Genomic DNA, 19,425 nt, shown 5'->3' with positions numbered 1-19,425 from the left:
GTGCTTTTATTCTTCTGGCATAATCCTGGCTGGATAGTTATTGGCAGAATTGGTAGAGATCATTTAAATTGGTTGACTTTCTGGCACCAACTCAGCTTTTAAGCATAGTCTACAAATTTTCAGTAAGGTTGAGTTCAGGACTTTGATTGGGATCATTGTCCTGTTGGAATATTTGACTGTGTACAAGTTTCAATCCTTTAGCTGTTGATGTGAAGTCAAGTTGAAGAATTTGGAGGCAGTCCTTCTCCTTCATTACTCCATCAATCTTGTGCAATGCATCAATTGCATTGGCAGCAAAATAGACAATGATCCTTCCACAAGCATGCTTGAGAGGTGGCATGGTGTTCGTTGGGATGAAAGCTTCACCTTTCTGCTCCTTTAAACATGCCCCTTATAAATAAGCAAATACCTCAATCTTTGTCTCATCTGATCATAATACTTTTCTCCAGAAGGCATCTGTCTTGTCACCGTGGGCAGGTGAAAATTCCAGTCGAGCTTAAAAGTTATAATTTTAGAGCAGGGCTTTTGGTACATTCTCAGTCCATTGTAGAAGTCGCTTCACTGTGGACAGTGGCTCTGGTGTTCCACCAGTTTCCAGTTAACAGCAATTCTAACCAATTTTCTCTCACCTGAGGGTGACTATTTTGGTCTCTTGTAGACCTTGGAAAAGTAGTGATACATCCAATTGTTAAGTTTGTTTGAACTAATGATCTTTGAATACAGCTGTTTAGAAACGGCTCCAAGAGGCCTTTTCCAGTTTGTGTAAATCTACAGTTCTAACTTAAGGCTTCGCTGAGTTTCTTGCACTTTCCAATTGCAGTATTGGTCACTCCACCATGGCGGCAAAGAGAAGCTGACAGCTGTAGTCATTCACAATCACTCTTGAGAAATTAACAGACCTTGGCCTCGCCACGACACTGTAGAACCTTCAGCACCATCTATTGAAACATTTAACGGAGCGTATGCATATATTTGAGCCCTTGCATAAAATTTTGACCCTGTGTGGATTAGAGAAAATTCAAAATAAAATTAAACGTGTCAGAAAAAGGGAAAAGAACAGTTCAAAGAAATTATGAAAATTCAAAAGTTACTATGACCTGCAAGCTCACAATGAGTGTATGTAAACTGACCACAGCTGTAAATCTTTACATTGTTTATTTTAATAACGGCATAATTTAATCTTTAAAATCCTGGGCAGTATATACATAATTAATCATTCGGTCAAATAATAACTCGCACTTTCAGGAGTTTTAAATTAAATATATTATACATAGAACAATTAGAACTATTTACAGTAAGCTTATATATGATTACAGTAAAAGCAAAGCAAACAGTTACAATCATCTGTGTCTGAAACATGATTAAAACAATGTTGCCACCAGGATCCACATATTGGGTTTCAGTGCCTCACATGAGTTCTTCAAGTCAAGTCCTGCTTGCAAGAGTGTGAAGTTCTGGTAACAGTTTTAGTGGGTTCTTCGGTCCACTCAAATTAGTTTTATCCAGTTGGGTCGACTCGATCCAGTCAGACAAAAAACATGGACTCAAAGGACCTTTGGACGTGCTGCTGTAATACAATAAAGCTTGTTTGACACGCCCACGTAGGAAACCATGACAAATGAAATGCAGCAGCAATTAGATTATTACAAGAGTGAACTGGTCTGCTCAACTTTGAAAATGGCTCAGACCCTGCCTTCAACAAAACCACACTGTGTGAGACTTTGCTTTGCATTTTCAGTTTTTTTATGTTTTTCAGCATCTGCTCCCTCTGGTAGGAAAATCAACTGAAAAAGACAAATCTAATCACAGTGAGTTTTCCAGACCAGGATTACCAGGATAGTATTTGCTCAAAATGATCTTATGTGAGCAAACTATCTGTCGTGCATGTGCCAATCAGTTGGTAAGCAGGTGCTGGCAGACACTCTGATATTGACTGCTAAAGCCCTCTTCACTCAGATATGATGGACAGTCAAAACTCTGTGAGATGACTTTGGTTGATAGGAGACTGGAGTGAAAACAATCGCAAACTACTCGCCAACAGCAGCAAAACTGTAAAGGTGTGACAGAAACTGGAGATGGAGAACATTCGGCTTCAAAGTGAAAGGTGACCCTTTTAAAATGTGTTTGTTCCAGTAAGGCACAACTTGTACTATGAAGGCAAATGTTCTCTTTTTCCAGTTTGCACTGTTCTTTTTCAACTTTTACTACAGCTCAGAGACTAAAATGATAAATGTCTCCAAACAAGTTGGCATCTTCCTCGCACACTACTAGTGCCCGCAGCAATCTGCCAGCAACAGAAGCAATCATAACAAGTTTTTTTGCAATGCTCTCTTTGCAACTTTACCTAACAAGAGCCAGAAACCTCCAGCAACTCTTCACAAACAGTCGGGGAACGCACATTCTCTTGGGGCCAGAGGTGGCTTACTGGACTGTGGCCTCAGACTCAGAACTCAAACTTTCCTTCAGAATCTCTGACAAACCCACAATTCATCATATCATATTGGTGACAGATGGATGTCAAGGTGTAGAAGTATTATCTTGTACTTTTGAACTAGCTTAAGCACAACTTAAGCATTGTCCCACATCATATTCATCAGTCTAAACGGCAGATTTGATGCCTTATGTTCTTACAGAAAGGTCCTTCGGCATTACATTGTCATTAATCTGCCAAACAGTCCTTAAGATATCAAAATTCACAAGCCATCACCGTTATTGTGAGGCAAAGATTGTAAAGCGAAACCGCTGTAACCCTGTTCACTTATTTCAACCACCAATCACTACTAGCTGAGTCGTGGTTATCACTGTGCATATATTGGTCCTTCTCAGAAAGACTGTAAATAGGTCCTTTGATTTTAGAGCCACTGTGTACTGTGCTGAGTCTCATTGAGTGATAAGATCCAGTCCTTCACTGATAGCACAAAAAAAGAAAAATCCAACAACAGGAATAGTAGAAATCCCATAAGCAACAAGAGAAGCTAACAAGGAAATGATAAAGGCAAAGGAGTGTAGGAGCTCCACATGGGATGTTTCTTGACAGAAGAGCCTTAACATGAACACAAAGGCATGTACGTCAGGGTCCAATATAGGGCTCAGGGCCAAACAGTGAGAGAACACCTGCTGACCGTTGGGAGATATAACCAACATGTCATCTCACTGTGGTTTGATGAGAGTGGAATTACAGGCAGCACAAACAAACACTGTTTCTCTCTGTGCTTCTGGAGCTGAGGATGAAATAATAAAAAACAGCAGCTTTAACTCAAAGAACAGATGAATAAAACTAACAGAAACAGAATTGTGTGATATGATGCAAATATTTTAACGGTACTGCTTCTCACCTGTTGCCCCCATAACAGATTTCAGCACCTTAAAGGAACAGCATCGAGAGCAGAAGCTGTTGCCACAGTTACTGCAGTTTCTCTGCAATAAAAAACAGACAGTGGGTTAGAGCTCATCCCAACAGAAAAATAGGATAAAATTAACTATGATGACGACGTGATGCCTAAATATATCCCAAATTCTTGCCACAAGGTTTCAGTCTCACCCTTTTCTTCAGAACTGAGAAGACGGCATTGCAGCTCGAACAGTTGCCTTTGGAGACAGAAAGAAACAGCCAAGAATAGAGCTGTAAGTCTTAGAAAATCTACCGTGTCATCACCGAGCTATAAATAAGAGGGTTGAAATCAGTGGAGGATTCGCTGACCTGTGACGGTTGCGGGATAGCGTTTACGCAGTTTCTCTGTCAGTTTAGACACTTTGCTGCGTATTGGTTCATTTCGGCTTAGAAGACCATTTTCAGAGATAGTGTCATACTCGGGAGCTCCAAGGGGTCCATCATCATCCTCCTTAGGGAGACGAGGAGGAGTGAGATACATAGAAAAAACAAATCGGTTTTTTTTATATAACGTCTAAGCTTTTGAAGTTTAAAGAAGCCAGGAAACAGATTAAACATTAACAGAGGAGAAACTAGAATTAAAAAATAAATCAGGCAGTCTGACTAATAGCTGTTTGATGAATAAGCTAAGCATGATGATCACAACAACTACAACTACTAGGATGATTATGAAGGTGGAGAATACATTTCAAAGAACATGCATTCACGCACTTGCTGTACTTAATTTATCTGCCAAACATGAGGAGCGCAACCTCCATAAGAGCAAAAGCAGAAATATTAAAGAAATTAAATGTTGTTAATCTCTCTTAACTCTTAATATTCAATATAACTAGGATGTGCTAAAGGTACCAACTGTCTGTGAACCAAGGGCTACCAAGTAAGGTTAGCACAACCTACTCCACTACAAATGTGATCTACTACACTGAGTGATAGCAATGACACAGAACCAAATGAACAGAGTGTGAGAGGACAAACAGAATGAAGATCTTAGTTGTCTTTAATAAGAATAACACATATCCAACTTCAACAAAAAATAAGGACTTGGAGAGAGGAGGATAACTTCTTTCTTCTCCGCAGTTAATGGTTTAAGATTCTAGCAAATAAGTGTATCCATTTATTTGATGAAAAAATTCATGTACAGATAAATCAGGCGTAATGGACCTTGTTGACTAATATTGGCCACTAAATTTGACAACATATTTTTTATTTAAAGGAGTTCAAGTTTTAGAGTTTTATGTCACAAGAGCTAATAGATTTTAAACGCACTTTTGGTATTTAACTAAATCCCTCACCACAAGGGGGCAGCATTTTACCAGTCCTGAAATGTTTTTGGATCTATGCTTCTGTTCTTTAAAAGTTTTAAAAGACATTTCTTTTTAGCTCTAACCCCATTTCCCCTATTACGAATAACAATATGTTTGGGTTTTTTTTAAATATAGGTTCATCGCTACTCAGTCTTGACTGAGTCTTGTCGTGCAGACTGGTGTTACACAAAAGAACACCCTAGAGCTAGTGTTCAGCTGATTTCTCTTAAAATATTTTGGACAGAAAGTCAAAGACATTTATTCACATTCTGTTGATAGAATTAGTTCAGTCTGGGGATTTAATATAGTAAAGATTTGTTTGTTGTGTAAAGGATGATGCTGATCATGCTGAATAATAATGAGAAAAATATTCTGTGTAATGGAACCACTGGATGCAACAATTATGGGCATGTTATTTATAGCATTATTGCTCCCACACAACTCCTGCCAAGGTGAATGAATGAATCAATGAATGGATGGATGGATGGACTGGCAGTAGGGATGCACAGTGAAATCACTTACCACCAAAACCAATGGGGTTTCCTTGTCAGGCAACAAAACAAGAGATGAGGAAAAACGTTACCTAAAAGTACTGATATTCAGTGTTACTATCCGTGACCACACCTAAAACTGCGCTTCAAAAAGCAAAGCAAGAACTAAAGAAAAAGTCATGATGAACTAGCCTCCTCTCAACAAAGGAGAGAACACTTACCTGTGTTGAAACTGAATTTTCCTGAGTTAGCAGGATAGCAGAGGGAAAAAAAACAAATAAAGACAGGAGGTATGTCAGCAACAAAGGCTTCCTCCTCCCTAACAGTTACCGGCAAGCTCAAACGGTGAACTTCTTAATTTTTTTATTATTATGCAAGACAAAAATTTATAGAATTCACCATCCAAATTTGTTTCCCCCTACATCTATATATTACATGAAATGTTAAGCTAATGAATGACTCCAGTTTACTGAAGATTTCAGTAGAAATTACTTATCTCAGCAAAAGAAGAAAGGAATGAAAAGATAAAACTTCTCCCATTCTTTACACCATTTCTGTTGCTGTCAGGGTGAACCAAGTGGAACACACTTGGCCTTTTTGCTCCACCTATGAGTGTAAATCTGTGAATTTACTGCTTCCAACTTGTCCAGACAATAAATGGTAGTAACCATTTTTTCTAGCATAACTTCGGCAAGAAAACAAATCAAAATACTACAGAAACATATTTTATGATTACTTAAACTAGAAAGATTTATGAAATGGGACATCACATTAGACATTATAAGGAAGAAGTTATAATACCGCAGACATCTGAGAATTACAACTGCACAGCACGGGATTACAGATTTAAGGGTGTGTGTGAGGAATAACATACAAATGTAATTTAAAAGTACATCCTAAAATGTAAGTGTTCCGTTTACCTCAATGGCATCTTTAAATTCATCATCAGGCTCAGCTTCCTCAGCTTCTTCTACACTGCCAGGGGACAGATCCTGTTGTGACAAAACACAAAACAACATCTGAGCACTTGTTTACTTAACTCCTGAAATACAGCTGATCCCAGAGTGAGCACCCAGGACAGCTGGTCAAGAGATCTGAAATCAGGATCACACATGAATGTAACGGGTGAAGTTTTCACTCTGGAATTCCACAGATCAATGTGATGCCCAGTTTGTGACTTTGCTGGAGTAAAAATCCTAACACAGAAAGACACAGAGGGCATGAAAGGAAAATGATAGATGGACTGTTTATCCCATGCTCTCAGTGTAAGAAGCTTTCAGCTGTATTTGGTTTTAATATAAATCGCAGCAAATAATCCTTCAGTGTAAATCGTATCAGACCGTATAAACTTTTGTTTCTGTCGCTCACCTCTAGACTGGTCGGTGTGGGGGTCCTCTCCAATAAACTGCCTTGTTCTTGTTCTTCACACGCCCCTTCTGAGGTCTGTGTCTTGCTCATGTGGAACAGTTTCTTAAGCTCCAATAAAACTGGAACAGATTAACAGACCATCGACTGCATTTATAAAGATGGATGTAGCCACCTAAAGGTCGTTCACTGGATTGTGGACTACCCTTTTTTAAAGTCTCAAATTCAGTCACCATCTTACTTTTTAAACGTAATTAAATGAGAATGTATTGTATGGAATGACCATGTACTACTATTGTATTTTATTACTGCTTTTAGAGCCAGGCTCTAGTGGCCATTTGAAGATCTGCAGTTTTTAACGCTTCAGTGTTAGCTTTATTTTTCAGCCTTTTCCAAACTAACCTCTGCAGAAGTCTCTGTTCCACAGAAACATGACACTGTTGAGTCCAGCTAGCACCCAGGCCACCGGAGCAACATAGAGTAGACACACCACGATTAATATCCCTCCATAGAACCTGGAGGTGGAACATTTTGAGAAGTCACATTAAAACTATGTGAGCGATTGATCAGCAACAGAATTCTTTGTTAAGTTCACATTTGACATTTTAAACCGTGACTACTGACGCACATCTGAATATCTTGTTGCTATTGGCAACAACAGAAGAGATCAGTACAGTAGAGCTTGTTAAAACATATACATTTCATTCACATGCATGAGCTGAACTGATGTTATCATGAGCGTCGGCTGTTGAGCAATAATGACTCAGCTATAAGCAAAAAGAATGTGTGTGTGTGTAAAAGAGAGACCACAGATGCAGACCTTGATGACTTGGTGTGATTATCCCAGTACAAGACTTTATAAGCAGCTTCTGCTGACTGACAGGCAGAGGACAGCATGTCATCCAGCTGCTTCAACCTGGTGAAGGCAAATGAGACCCACAAATAAAGGGTGAACAAATACATTTCAACCGATTTGCAAATACATACCATGAACAAATACTCAGAAATGCACCGATAGCTACAGTTTGTAAACTGCTTAAAAAAAAAAAAAAGGGAAGAAACTGACTTCCTCCAGCTTCTTTATCAGTGTTTGCCTGAAACTTAATCTTTAAATTGGATATTTTAAAATTGTATGAAACAATAAATATGCCGGTAGCAGGTAGGACTCCAAGTCAATATTGTGTGATGAGAGACACATTCAAGTTTATAATAGTTTGGAAATATTGACAGTTTCACTCCAATCAACAATCGTGGGTTGCATTACATTTTTTTAAATGTAAAGTTAACACAAAAGTTAACAACTTTACAGGACAAACAAGCATTTCCTCAAAGGTTTTTCCTCCAAACACGAGTAACAGACAGCAAGTGTTTGCTGACATCTTCCATGTCAACTACAAGCAACCTGCTAATAACCAAAGCAATTGAAAAGAGGTTTTTGATGCATCGCTGTAAACCTCTTTACAACCAATTTCACCTAGTGACTGCTAGCAACCTCAAGCAATTGCTCACAAATCAACAAGGGAATATACTTTTTTTTTTTCCCCTAGCGACCAGTGGCTGCCGGGGGGTCACCTAAAGGTTTCTAAACCTTCCAATCGGGACCTTAGCTTTTTGAAACCAGAGTTTATAAGTACAGAGTGCATCAAACATTGAAAGCATACTCTGCTTAACTTCTTTCTACACATTAAGGGGGACCATAATGTTGGATTCTGTAAAACCTGAAAGAAGTGTCTCAGACTCTAAACATACTAGTAACAAGTATACTATGGGCATGGATCAAGTGAGCTGAGGGCTCTGGACTTTTTTGACTGCTGGCCTTTTAAACGAAAGCAGGTTTAAAGCAGCTCCACACCGACTTCATTTTTTAGATCTGGAAGCTACACGCTAATAGTTTAAGTCATTAAATGCATAATTTGCCTTACAGGTCTTTGACTTCCAACATGGCCTCCTGTTTGGTGAGATGAATGATCTGTAAGTCTCTGCGATACACAGCGTGAAAGCGACGCTTCTGAAGCTCATCGTCTGAGGCTCTGCCCCTACACCTGTCCTGCAGGTAACCCAGGGCAGCCGGCAAAGATACTGCTGCTAAACTCACAGTGAACCAACCAACTGATATCAGAAGAGGGAGACAGAAAAAACAACATAGTAAATTATTCAAAAGGCAACAGTAAGGCTGAATAAGGCTGTGTAATGGTTCCTCCTACCTTCATTAACTGTGCAGAAGAAGACATTGAGGAAAATACAAACAAGCAGAGAACACAGTGGCATCTTCCACCTGAGAGATTAAAAAAATAGATCATAATGAATACTGCAATATAAATATGTAGCTTTGTGATTACTATGAAAAAGCAGTTATGTGATGTTCATACAGGGTAAAGAAAGCACAAATACACACCCGAGCAGGAAGCGAATGAGCTCCACTGTATCTGTAACCGGTTCTAGATATAGAGCCATCCTCTTATAGGACAAAACCATGTTGAGGAGGTCAAAGTTTGGTGTACTGCGAGGGCTTCCCAACTCAGAGGCATCTGGAGACCCAGGGGCCTCTTTAGACAATGTGTGCACCAGCTCCCCCCGATCCCCTGTGGCCTGTGAGGGGTCTTGGAATGATCCAGTACTGTGCAAAGCCATCTCTGGAGAGAATGAGGGACAGACGACAAGCAGGATTCAGGTGTTGAGTAACTTCGAAAGCAAAAATGAATCTGCTGTGATAATATTACTGTCTAGAGCTTCAGCAACAGAAAGTTTGTAAACCCTTTTGAATTACTGAAATTTCATCTTCTTACAAATAAAGACAAACATAAACTGATAACACAAAAGAAAGTCTTACAAAAAGTCCAAGCTGAGAAAAGTAACAGGCCTTGAGTTTCCTATATCTTAGAATCTCTTTTAGCAAAAACGTGTATCAGATCTTTTTAGCTTTTATAGAGGATTTTCAACATTTTCCATCATACATCAACCTTAATCAGTTGTGTTAAGGTTAGGGCTCTGACATGACTATTCCAAAAACATGAATTTTCTTCTTTTTAAACTATCGTGTTGTCGATTTACTTGTGCACTTTGGTCACTGTGTAGTTGTGGCACTCTACTCCTGAGAGAGCAAAGGAGCCCCAAACCACAATCCGTCCACCACTCTTTCAGTTTTAGAGCTGGTAGACAGCACTGTTCTAAAATTCACAAATCCAAGTTGTGTGTTTTAAATAGAAAAATGGACTTCTTTGTCATCTGTCCACAAAACATAATCTCAGAAGTCATTGCAAACCTGAAACACACTAAAATGCTTCCTTCCATTAATACTACTCTTACTTGGTGTTTTGAATGAACACAATTTCTGATAGTTGGAGAGATTTTTACTCTTTGTTGAGTTCATCAAGCTGAACTCAGTTTTGCTCAATATTAATTTTAACTCTCAATAAGCTTATTAGTGTAACCCTCCACAGCAGTCCCTGTTTCTTCTGTGACCCCCTTGAGAAAATTAACTGCTTTAGTGAGATTAACACCAGTGCTTGATTTGTTCAATTTGTAGACAGCCTCGTTATGACCAACCACGTTTTCAGAGACGCTTTTGTAGGCTTTTCCGGGGTCTATTCCTGAGGTCTTGTGAGAGAAACCCATCCAAGCGTTATTGGAAAGAGCGAATTTCTCCACTAACCTATATTTGTGCGCTTTAGTTATATGGAGGATCTCCCATAACCCACGCTTACAGTCTCAACTCCTTTATACGAGTTGATGAATGAATAAACCTAGCGTTCAGGTGGATTCCTCCCAAGTGTTACGATATGTTGGTAGCTTTCATGAGGACTACTTATTTCTGATTAATCTATTACAATCGATTTCTTTATCGTGACCATAAGGAGGGAAATCCGGGCTAACTGCTGTGGCCTGCGAGATGCGGTCAAACCGGAAAGTTAACTCCAGTCCTGTGCCGGTGGGAGAGCGTACAATAGCAGCACGACACCGGCATGTCACCCTTGCTAACACTAGCTACTAAATACGAAGGAGATCATTTACCTTGAGCTCGGTTTCCAACAACAACCAACTTATGAGGCGGCGGCGGTGCTGAAAGGAGCTCAGGCGAAACTAGCGAGTCCCACCGATACCATCATCTTCAGCCTGGAGGAAGAAAGAGCCTCCAAATTCAAGCAGCTCAGTCAACATGGCTCCGGTTGTCCTCCTGCATGAGCACAAACCTGGAACAATGAGGCGATTTCTGAAACTGTCAGCGTGTCGGCATAGAGAGTCGACCCGCTATTTTGCTTTTTTGGACTTGCTACCTTTGCTTTGCTAGCTCTGTTCAGCTGCGAGAGCGTCTGCTTCCTCGTTTAATCCAGGCCTGATAATTGATAACAGAAAATGGTCAATGGCAGGTGTCCAAACCAGTCGATCGCAGAGAGACTGATCAGTCAAGTTCCCCCCCTTTTAAATTAAGAATACTCCTTTGTAAAACAAGAACATAAATATATTTTGTTATTAGGGTTTTTTTTTAAAAAACAATTATATTTGTACATTTTACCACCATCTGCGCTCTTGGACAATCTTTCCATACATTTCAATTTTATATTGAAAGTATTTTTGTGAGTGATAATAATAATAATAATAATAATAATAATAATAATAATAATAATAATGTCTCTTTGTGACCTATGTCACCTATTATGTTAGAGTTTTGACTGTAATGATTTATCAGAATAGTTATCATACCAAAACATCTAATTAAAGGATGCTTTTGTTTTTGGAAGGGGGGGGGGGGGCTCCAGTAGATGTGAAAATAGTTTTTTGTTGATTATTAGTGAAAGTGAAACAGTTAAACAAAATGCACTGATGAATACTGGGGACTTGGATAAATAATGGAGAAGGGGACCCATGTGTCCCCATTAAGCAATAATTCAGTCATACTGACTGGATCCTCATACTGAGAAGTGAGAGCCCTCCACTTACTAACAGGGCCTCATTCTGAGTGAAAATGAGAAATGAAAGATGGGTTGACCAGTGAAGGACGAAACTTACAGCTTCCAAGTAGCATAAGGCTACTGCTGATTTTGTTACACACAAGTTGAGGTCATGACAAAGTAAAACTCACCTGGTTTAAAGAGCTTCAGTCAGTCCTTGACCACACATTTACTGTACAGCAGTTGAACAAGATTACATAGCAGCTGTGGAATTTAGACTGTTCCTTTAAATCCAAACACACAGGCAGAATGTAATAGAAATAACAGAGAAAGCTTAAGTTAAGATTTTGCAATTTTGCAAAGCTATTCAGCAAAAACGAAGGAGGAGTATCCTTCTGCAAATGAGCAAAGAAAGAAGAAAAAAAAGAGGAAGATGATATAAAAGTGTCAGCAAGACCGTGGCAAGTGGAGCAGTTACTAACAATCAAATGAAACACTAAATAACTGAATGCTGCTAGTTTAGTCTGGGAGAGAGACACTTGAATGACACATTATTTATTTTGTTAACATTAAACATTAGTTACCTTAGCTTAATAAAAAAAAGAGATGGAAAAAAGATAAATAAATAACAAGTTTCAACTTTAATTCATTCATTGTTTAGGAAATTGTTTTTGTACAGTTCCCCGTTGTTAACTGAAAAACTCCTCTACTGGGTTAGGATCAGGTGACTGATTAAACAAAACAAAATAAAAAATAAAATAAAAAAAAGATCCACTTTGTGACTTTCTACTTTTAAATACTACTTTTATTAGTCCAAATACATTATTTTACATAGTGTAGTCAAAATAAGAGACATACAGTAGTACATATGTGAGTCACAGACAATTATAAAAACAGGATTGGCATAAACACATACTGGATCAACCAGTAGTTTCTTCAATACCACGAACATAATTAAAATGGCACTTGGAATTACACTGAAAGGCTCCACACACGTTTAGTTTTCAGCACTTACTACTGACCTGACATATACCGTATGCATCTAAATGTTGACCTCAATGATCACTGAGCTACAGTTCCTGGAGCTTATTTTCTTTTCACCATGTAATCATAAAAGTATTTAAATTTGTGTGAGAGTTAGATAGTTTTAGTTTTTGACAGGTGAAGATGTTCGTTGCAGTATCTACACATTGAGATACTGCTTTGTAAGATTTCTTTTGAAACAACACAGTCTCAAAGGGAAGACCTGGTCTAAAAAAAAAAATTTTTTTAAAAAAGTGCCTTGCACAGAGAGACCTCATACTGGTGAGTCATTTCAGGTTATATCAATATACAGTAGGGACTGATTATGGCCACTGAGCATGGCGCACCTCAGAAACGTAAGTATTTGCATCCTGTATTGTGAATGTTGCTTGTTTTTAGACATGACTCCTCTGAGCATGCTGTGCTAGTATATCATGCGTGCATGGGAAAATATTAAATGTCTTTCTTTGACATTTTACTCAGCAGAGGCAGGACAGATAGATGGCTGCTAACATAAAAATACAATTTAAACATATTAAGCCCTGCATAAAATCAACTTCTATGCATATTGCATAACAAAATTCCAATCTCAAGAACCACACTACTGTAGCTGCTTGCTATGAGAGCGCTGGTGGAATTTGAGCCCACCACAGTTTCTAAAAGACTTTCCACACTGTCCACAGATGTAAGGCTTCTCTCCAGTGTGGATGCGGAAGTGCCTGGTTAAAGCACCAGAATGACGGAAACACTTTGAGCAGACTGAGCAGGTATATGGCCTCTCTCCTGTATGGATTCGAAGGTGGGTCTTGAGATTCTCCATGCGATTGAACTCTCGGTTGCACACTGTGCAGCGGAAGGGGCTGCAACCCGGTGGGTAAAGCTGCAATCTGGCCCTCTTGCTTCCTGCTACAGGTTGCTGACAGCGTTGCTGGAACCTTAGCTGGCACTGGCCAGTGTGTCGGCGCAACAAGCTGGGCAGATGGAAAGTCTGACCACAGGACTTGCAGGCATAGAGGGTAGCTATGGGGTGGTTGAGTTTATGACTGGTTCGAACATGGACTGGGTAAACCTGTGGAGCGGCCTCTGACACAGGAGCTGGTTCGGACAGCTGGAAGATACTGGAGAACTCTGCAGGGAGGGATGGAAGATCTGTGGGCGGTTGAAGGGTGGAGGCTGGGTTTGGAGGATGAGCTGCTGAAAGACATAACATGCAGAGTTAATTACATTGTAGAATAATTATGATTATTTTTTTCATGTTAATAAACACATGAACCCAAAGATTTCAATTACACAAACTTCATTAGCCTTAAAGATCAGAATTCATGTAGTACATACATAAAACACTTATTTATTTACATGTATTAAGTAGAGGTGGGAATCACCATACAACTCACGATACGATATTATCACAATACTTAACGCACGATACGATATTATTGCAATTTTTTAAAAATATTTTGCAATATTCAGATTCTGTACATAAAGGTAAACTTTATCAATATTCATTTTATCTAATATCAAAGTCTCACACTAAGTCTTTCTCTCATTTCAGTCAGTTTTATTGTTGACAAACTGAACAGTTTGTATTACAGTCTAGTCCAACTTAACTGAATGCAACCATCTGGTACAATTATAGCTATTCTGAACTATGCAATTTATGAAAACTATGCAGCCCCTTCAGCAACTGAAGAATTTGAAAGTAAATTAAAACAAAATATAATTTTACATTAAATAAAAAAAGTTTTAAACTTAATTAAAATAAAACATGTCTTAAATTAAAATAAGTAAACTGTCATGTTTATTGCTGCCAAAACAAAAAAAAAGTTAAACACATCTGGACAGTGAAGGAGTGTCAGGATTCTTGCTCAGAAAAAGGAGCTGATCAACATGCTCCGAAGTCAGAGCATGTTCCAGTCCATGAAAAAATTGTTTGTAACAAAATATCGATTTCTGCTGTCCCTGTATCGATACATTATTAGCAAACAAAATATCACGATACTACACAGTATCGATTTTTTCCCCCACTCCTAGTATTAAGTCAGTAGATTGCTCTATATAAAAACAATGGTCAAACATTTTTTGAATCCTTTAGAATAAATTGAGGAATAATCTGACATTTAGCCGCCTGACTGGAAGTCCAGATGTTAAAATTTTGCATCACTAGATAGTAGGAAAGCATAAATGTCGTGCTGTTTGACTGGCACATGGGTATGAGGCATATTTTCTATTGCATACTGGGTGTACAACCAATCAATATTATTGATAAACACTAAATAACTGAGTTATTAATGAGAAATTGTCTGTTACTTATATAAAACTTTTATTGTCCCACTAGCAACTTAGATCATTTTACATTGCAAGCCAATAAACCCATTCATTTCCCCGCACCGCCAACTTTTTGTTTATCTCACATGCACAAATAAAGTCAATTCAGCATCGCTAGTTAACTGAACATGTATGTATTTGAACCACGTGAAGAAACTGCTGTATCGGTACCAGAACACTAAAAACATCCCGAAAATTTCAAACCCAGAATCTTTGTAATGTAAAGTAACAATGCCAACCAAAAAGAAAACAAAAACTACTCTGGGTCATGAATGAATGTATTTCTATCTACCTGAACACAAACAGGAAACTGCTGTTGTTCTTGTATGACTATGATGTCTAATTTAATTATACAGACTGAGGAGATAAAATTATAAAAAAATAATCTTTCACTAAGCCTGTATTCTGTCATCGTGTTGGCTGTGCTCAGTCCCAGAAGGGCAGAACTGGCCAAACATTTGTTCTCACTTTCACAATTCTCCTATACAGCTTCCTTGGAGCTTGTCCAGCTTCCACTATGGTGGCAGTCAGAATGGACTGTGGGCTGGTGAAGTGAACTGCTGGCACAGAAAGTACTGCTTGTCCTGCTGGTGCGATGATCTGAGGTGTCAGAAAGAATGCTGGTAGGTCTGTCTCATCACTGATTGCTTTGACATGATGGGATGTGGGAGCTGACTAGAAGTCATCTCCCTCCGTTGCATCTGATCTGCTGTCATCTCTAGCAGCTGCCACTGATGCTCCTGTTGTGCTGGCATGGCTTGTGCATTGAGCACTGCTGACTCCTGTAGATGCTTGTCAGACTCGGGGCAAGCTGCAGGCAGCACAAGACTCTGAAGCAGCACTAAGAGTTCCTGCCTCTTCTACATGTTATACCATTAGACAAGCATGTTCTGGTTTATTTCCATCAGCTGAATGTCTGCTCCCTTCATCACCTGAGAGTTACAAATGCTAAATCTCACAACAATCCCTCAGAATTTAGGACCAACTTGGTTCAGTCCCCTTAGCATTCCTTTTTGTGGCGGTGGGAAGAAAAGAGTCTTATATGTTTTCCACTATCTGGAAGTAGCCAGGACACTACAGGTCCCAAACTCACACTACAAGTCCTGCTCTCTGCATCTGCCATTAGTTTAGGGCTTAAACCAACTTTTCTTTGTCACCTTGATCCAGTCTCTTGCACAGAGCTATAGTTGTGTTTGTCTGCTGGATACTAACATAGAGAGGTGTGATCACACAGCTCTACCAAATACTCAGCAAGTCTGTCTGTATTTTAGTTATTCACAGCCTATTCAAATGATTAAACAGAAAAGACAATAGCAATGTAAGATATTTACTGTCAAAGACATTTAACAACATTTTTCTATGTTGTGGATTTAACAAAATATGTGTACACAAGTACTCAGAAATACTATAGATTGGCTCAGTGATGGCATAATTGCAACTATGGCTCAAAAATACCTCATTAATTAACCTAATTTGCATTACAATTGCTTCATTTGAGATTAAACTATTTTAATTACATTGTAAGTGGACTTATACATATAATTTAAGCACAACTTTAATGCTTGTTAATGCTAAGTAAAATGAACAGCTAATCATTTTGCATCCACTGAAATAGCACATGGTGAGTTGGCATATAGTCCATCTACCAGTTTTAATAGTAATTGCTGAAACAACAGACAATAATTTCCCATAATGATCAAATCTAGCTGCAAATGTGACTGGCCTGCAGATCCAAAAATGACAAAAAAAAATTCCCTGGATGATCTTTCAGCAACTTGGTCGCAAGGAAAAATGTCTATTTACTCTTGTGGATTCCACATTTCTAAATCTGAACATTGGAAATGTCAGTGCAGTACATTTGTAAAACTAAACAATTTATGAGAGAAGGCTCTGCAGTGTGTTAACTGTGTTTACAGGCCTGGGTTTTTTTTGGTTTTTTTGAAAATATTTTTATTGAAAAAAGAAAACAACAGTACTTGCAGTTACCGAAATACAATCAACCTTTCTTCATTTTTCTAAGTAAATAAACTTATATATATACATGAAAAAAAACAACGCATTCTAAAACAAGGACCCCCCCCCCCAGTCCCACACAGATCGGCCTGGGTTTTTTTAAGCCCTCATGAATCTCAAACATTTTACCCTCCCATGAGGTAAATGCAGTTTCAAAGACTTTTCCATTTTAGCTGAGTATGTCATTGTTAGATATTGCAAATCTGATCTTAATTTCAACCTTATTTGTTGTAACAGAGGGAATACTTTGTGGCAGTTTTTGCTCTTACCCTGATCGAGCCCAGCGCTGGACAGCTGAGAGTTTGAATCTTGGCTCTGAATATTCTGCACTTCTGGTTTCCACTCCTCCAACATTTTGGACTGGACTCCAGATATACACTCCAGGCTAAAATCCTCCACTTTAAAGGAATCCAAACAGCAAGAGGAACCATGTGTTTCCTCTTCTGGCTTCTCCTGCTTTACAGTAACCTGAGTAACCGGCTCTCGAGTGGATTTGCCAAGAATGCTGGGAAGTGGTGGTGAGATGCCATCTTGAGCTGCTTGGTTTGGACATACTGGGTTCATACGTTCGATCTTCACCATACAAACGCGAGAAATCTCTTCAGTTACCTCTGCAAATAAAGAGATGCAAGCATTTAATGATTTCTTTTAAATTAGAAAACTAAGACAATTTTTCCATACATTATAAAATAAATTTAAAGTCAGCCTTCTATGGAGCTTGAGCACAGTACCTTTGCAACTCTGTTTCCAAAAACAGTTACTTTAAAAACAGAACTCAAAACAGATGTGAGGATCCAGAACTTTATGTTTGGAAATCATTACAGCGTTAGCCTCTTTTCTCTCTAGTCTGAAACCATCAGGCATGTAATCAGGGCACAGGTCAAAAGCCAGCATCAGAATCAGAATACTTTAATCCCGGAGGAAATTATGTGGTCACAGTTGCTCCAAGATAGTAAGAGCAGTAACAAAATAAACTAAATGAAATAATACCATATGTTACAAATATAACAACATAGCTCTAATTATAATTATCCCAGTATATTACACAAAATTAAATATATATGGTTCACACTCAGGTGCCCTTCTTATCATAATCGCACAAACATCTGGTGTGGCAACAAATTGGTGCACAAAGCATGGGTAACCTGCACATCTGTGAAGACACCATTAATGCTGAATATACACATTTTTGGAACAAGATATTGCAATCCCAACAATGCATAACCTGGGTGGCATAAATCACTATTTTTATTTTTGAAACACTTGTAAGTTATATGAGCGCATCAAGACAAGCTAAAGACCTTTTAATGATTCTTGGATGATGTGTTGTGTATTTTTGATCTTTGCACTTGGTGGATTCACAAACAAACAAACAAACATGTATATTGTTTAAGTCTTTGCATCGGCCGCGATCTTAACTGTGTTAAAAAAAAAGCAACAAAAAAAAAGCAAAAAGGTGACTGTTTGCACTTCAGCAATCCTGCTAGTAACACATTCTGTTGTTAACTGGTTTCACACTTGTCTACAAAACGTGTGAAAAATGTTCATCCCCATGCATTAGCAGTTTAGCTGTTGGTTTCTGTGCACACATCGTGGTCTAAATATAACTAGGATGCTGAGGCAATTACTGGGGCAGTAATGAAAGAGAACAAGTCTCCCAAGTACCTCTAGTGCATCCATCGTTCGGCTCATTTTCTGGATCTGAAGCTGCGTCATTTATTCTCTCTTCCTCGCGCGATCTGCGCTCGTCGGGTCTTCTCAAATGTTGATCCTGGCTGTCACGAGGCTGATGCGCTCCGCTGTGACCCGCAGAGGCAGTGTCACCTCTGACCTCTGTGCGGCTGAGCACACTGCCCACAGCACTTGTGCTTATTTGACTGCAGTTGGGGTGTGGCGGTTGATCGGTGTACTTTATGGCACCGAAGAGCTGATTTGTAGTAAGAGGGCTTCCACAGTTCTCCTCTCTGCGCGCAGAGTCCAGCTTAGCTTCGGCTCTCTGCAGCCTTTGTTTGAGGGACTCGTTTTCTCGTCGCATCTCTTCATAGATGTCGCTCGTCACCTGACCTGCCACAAGCTTTTTCACCTCGCGAACCGCGATCTCCACGGCCACTTCAAATGCTCCGTGTATGGCAGCTACAAGCTCCTCTTGAAAGGACAGCGCAGCGTCCGCGCTGGTTTTGTTTGTTACGCACGGTCGCTCTTTGGTCCCAAACAGCTGCGGCTTCATGGTGCGTTTAACGACGCACTAACGCTGTGCAATGACTTAATATTAAAACCCCTGATGAGCACGTGATTTCCCAATAATGGACCCCTTGTACTGACGGAGCTCGTTTATAAGCAAAGTGAGAGGTTTTACTTCCGCCAACAGTTGCTTATGTGCCAACTAGTGGTCCAAATGGCGAAGTGCATCACTTTGTTGGTTAAAAGAAAAAAAGGACAAAGTACAACTGAGAAACCTAAATTTATTATCGCAGCAACGACTGAAATATCTGAAATTATGCTCTTTTAAGGGCAAGCACAGGTGTAACGGCTGCTCCCGGGACGTCCTCCATCAGTCACGGGTTTTGTAATGGTCTAGGCGGGAAAGAATCCAACCAGAAGGCCCGAGGATGGTCAGAGACATC

General features: G+C 39.2%; 2 protein-coding genes across 8 annotated transcripts; both read right to left on the bottom strand.

Moving 5' to 3' along the window:
- Positions 1-1,138: 1,138 nt before the first annotated feature.
- Positions 1,139-10,941, bottom strand: zfyve27 (zinc finger, FYVE domain containing 27). Of its 6 annotated transcripts, none has more exons than XM_085161732.1 (14): positions 10,563-10,941; positions 8,947-9,184; positions 8,756-8,826; positions 8,474-8,660; positions 7,372-7,467; positions 6,954-7,066; positions 6,555-6,673; positions 6,107-6,178; positions 5,408-5,428; positions 5,218-5,238; positions 3,701-3,842; positions 3,542-3,588; positions 3,336-3,417; positions 1,139-3,221 (listed from the first exon to the last, which is right to left on the bottom strand). In XM_085161732.1, the coding sequence occupies exons 2-14, from the start codon at positions 9,180-9,182 to the stop codon at positions 3,151-3,153; spliced, it is 1,278 nt and encodes a 425-aa protein (XP_085017858.1). In that variant the 5' UTR covers positions 9,183-9,184; positions 10,563-10,941; the 3' UTR covers positions 1,139-3,150. The 6 variants fall into 6 exon arrangements, with proteins under 6 accessions (XP_085017858.1, XP_085017859.1, XP_085017860.1 ...); XM_085161733.1 differs by having other exon boundaries at positions 3,701-3,839; XM_085161734.1 differs by lacking the exon at positions 5,408-5,428.
- A 1,282-nt stretch (positions 10,942-12,223) lies between these two features.
- Positions 12,224-19,353, bottom strand: LOC146516445 (uncharacterized). 2 transcript variants are annotated; one of them, XM_085163340.1, is made up of 3 exons: positions 18,467-19,353; positions 17,071-17,412; positions 12,224-13,654 (listed from the first exon to the last, which is right to left on the bottom strand). In XM_085163340.1, exons 1-3 carry the CDS (start codon positions 19,026-19,028, stop codon positions 13,065-13,067), a joined length of 1,494 nt encoding a protein of 497 aa, XP_085019466.1. In that variant the 5' UTR covers positions 19,029-19,353; the 3' UTR covers positions 12,224-13,064. The 2 variants fall into 2 exon arrangements, with proteins under 2 accessions (XP_085019466.1, XP_085019465.1); XM_085163339.1 differs by having other exon boundaries at positions 12,224-13,657; positions 18,467-19,352.
- Between the last annotated feature and the right edge of the window lie 72 nt (positions 19,354-19,425).

Source organism: Neolamprologus multifasciatus, chromosome 6 (assembly GCF_963576455.1).
Source record: "Neolamprologus multifasciatus chromosome 6, fNeoMul1.2, whole genome shotgun sequence".
Lineage (NCBI taxonomy): Eukaryota > Metazoa > Chordata > Actinopteri > Cichliformes > Cichlidae > Neolamprologus > Neolamprologus multifasciatus.
This window is presented reverse-complemented; position numbering and strand designations above follow the sequence as displayed.

Coding starts and splice junctions, on each gene's coding strand:
- LOC146516445 (XM_085163339.1), bottom strand. CDS start 19,028: ATGAAGCCGCAGCTGTTTGGGACCAAAGAGCGACCGTGCGTAACAAAC. Junction 17,413..18,466: donor GAACGATGGATGCACTAGAG/GTACTTGGGAGA, acceptor CTTTATTTGCAG/AGGTAACTGAAGAGATTTCT. Junction 13,658..17,070: donor CAGCGCTGGGCTCGATCAGG/GTAAGAGCAAAA, acceptor TATGTCTTTCAG/CAGCTCATCCTCCAAACCCA.
- zfyve27 (XM_085161732.1), bottom strand. CDS start 9,182: ATGGCTTTGCACAGTACTGGATCATTCCAAGACCCCTCACAGGCCACA. Junction 8,661..8,755: donor CTTCTGCACAGTTAATGAAG/GTAGGAGGAACC, acceptor TTCTGATATCAG/TTGGTTGGTTCACTGTGAGT. Junction 3,843..5,217: donor AAACCCCATTGGTTTTGGTG/GTAAGTGATTTC, acceptor CGTCTCCCTAAG/GAGGATGATGATGGACCCCT.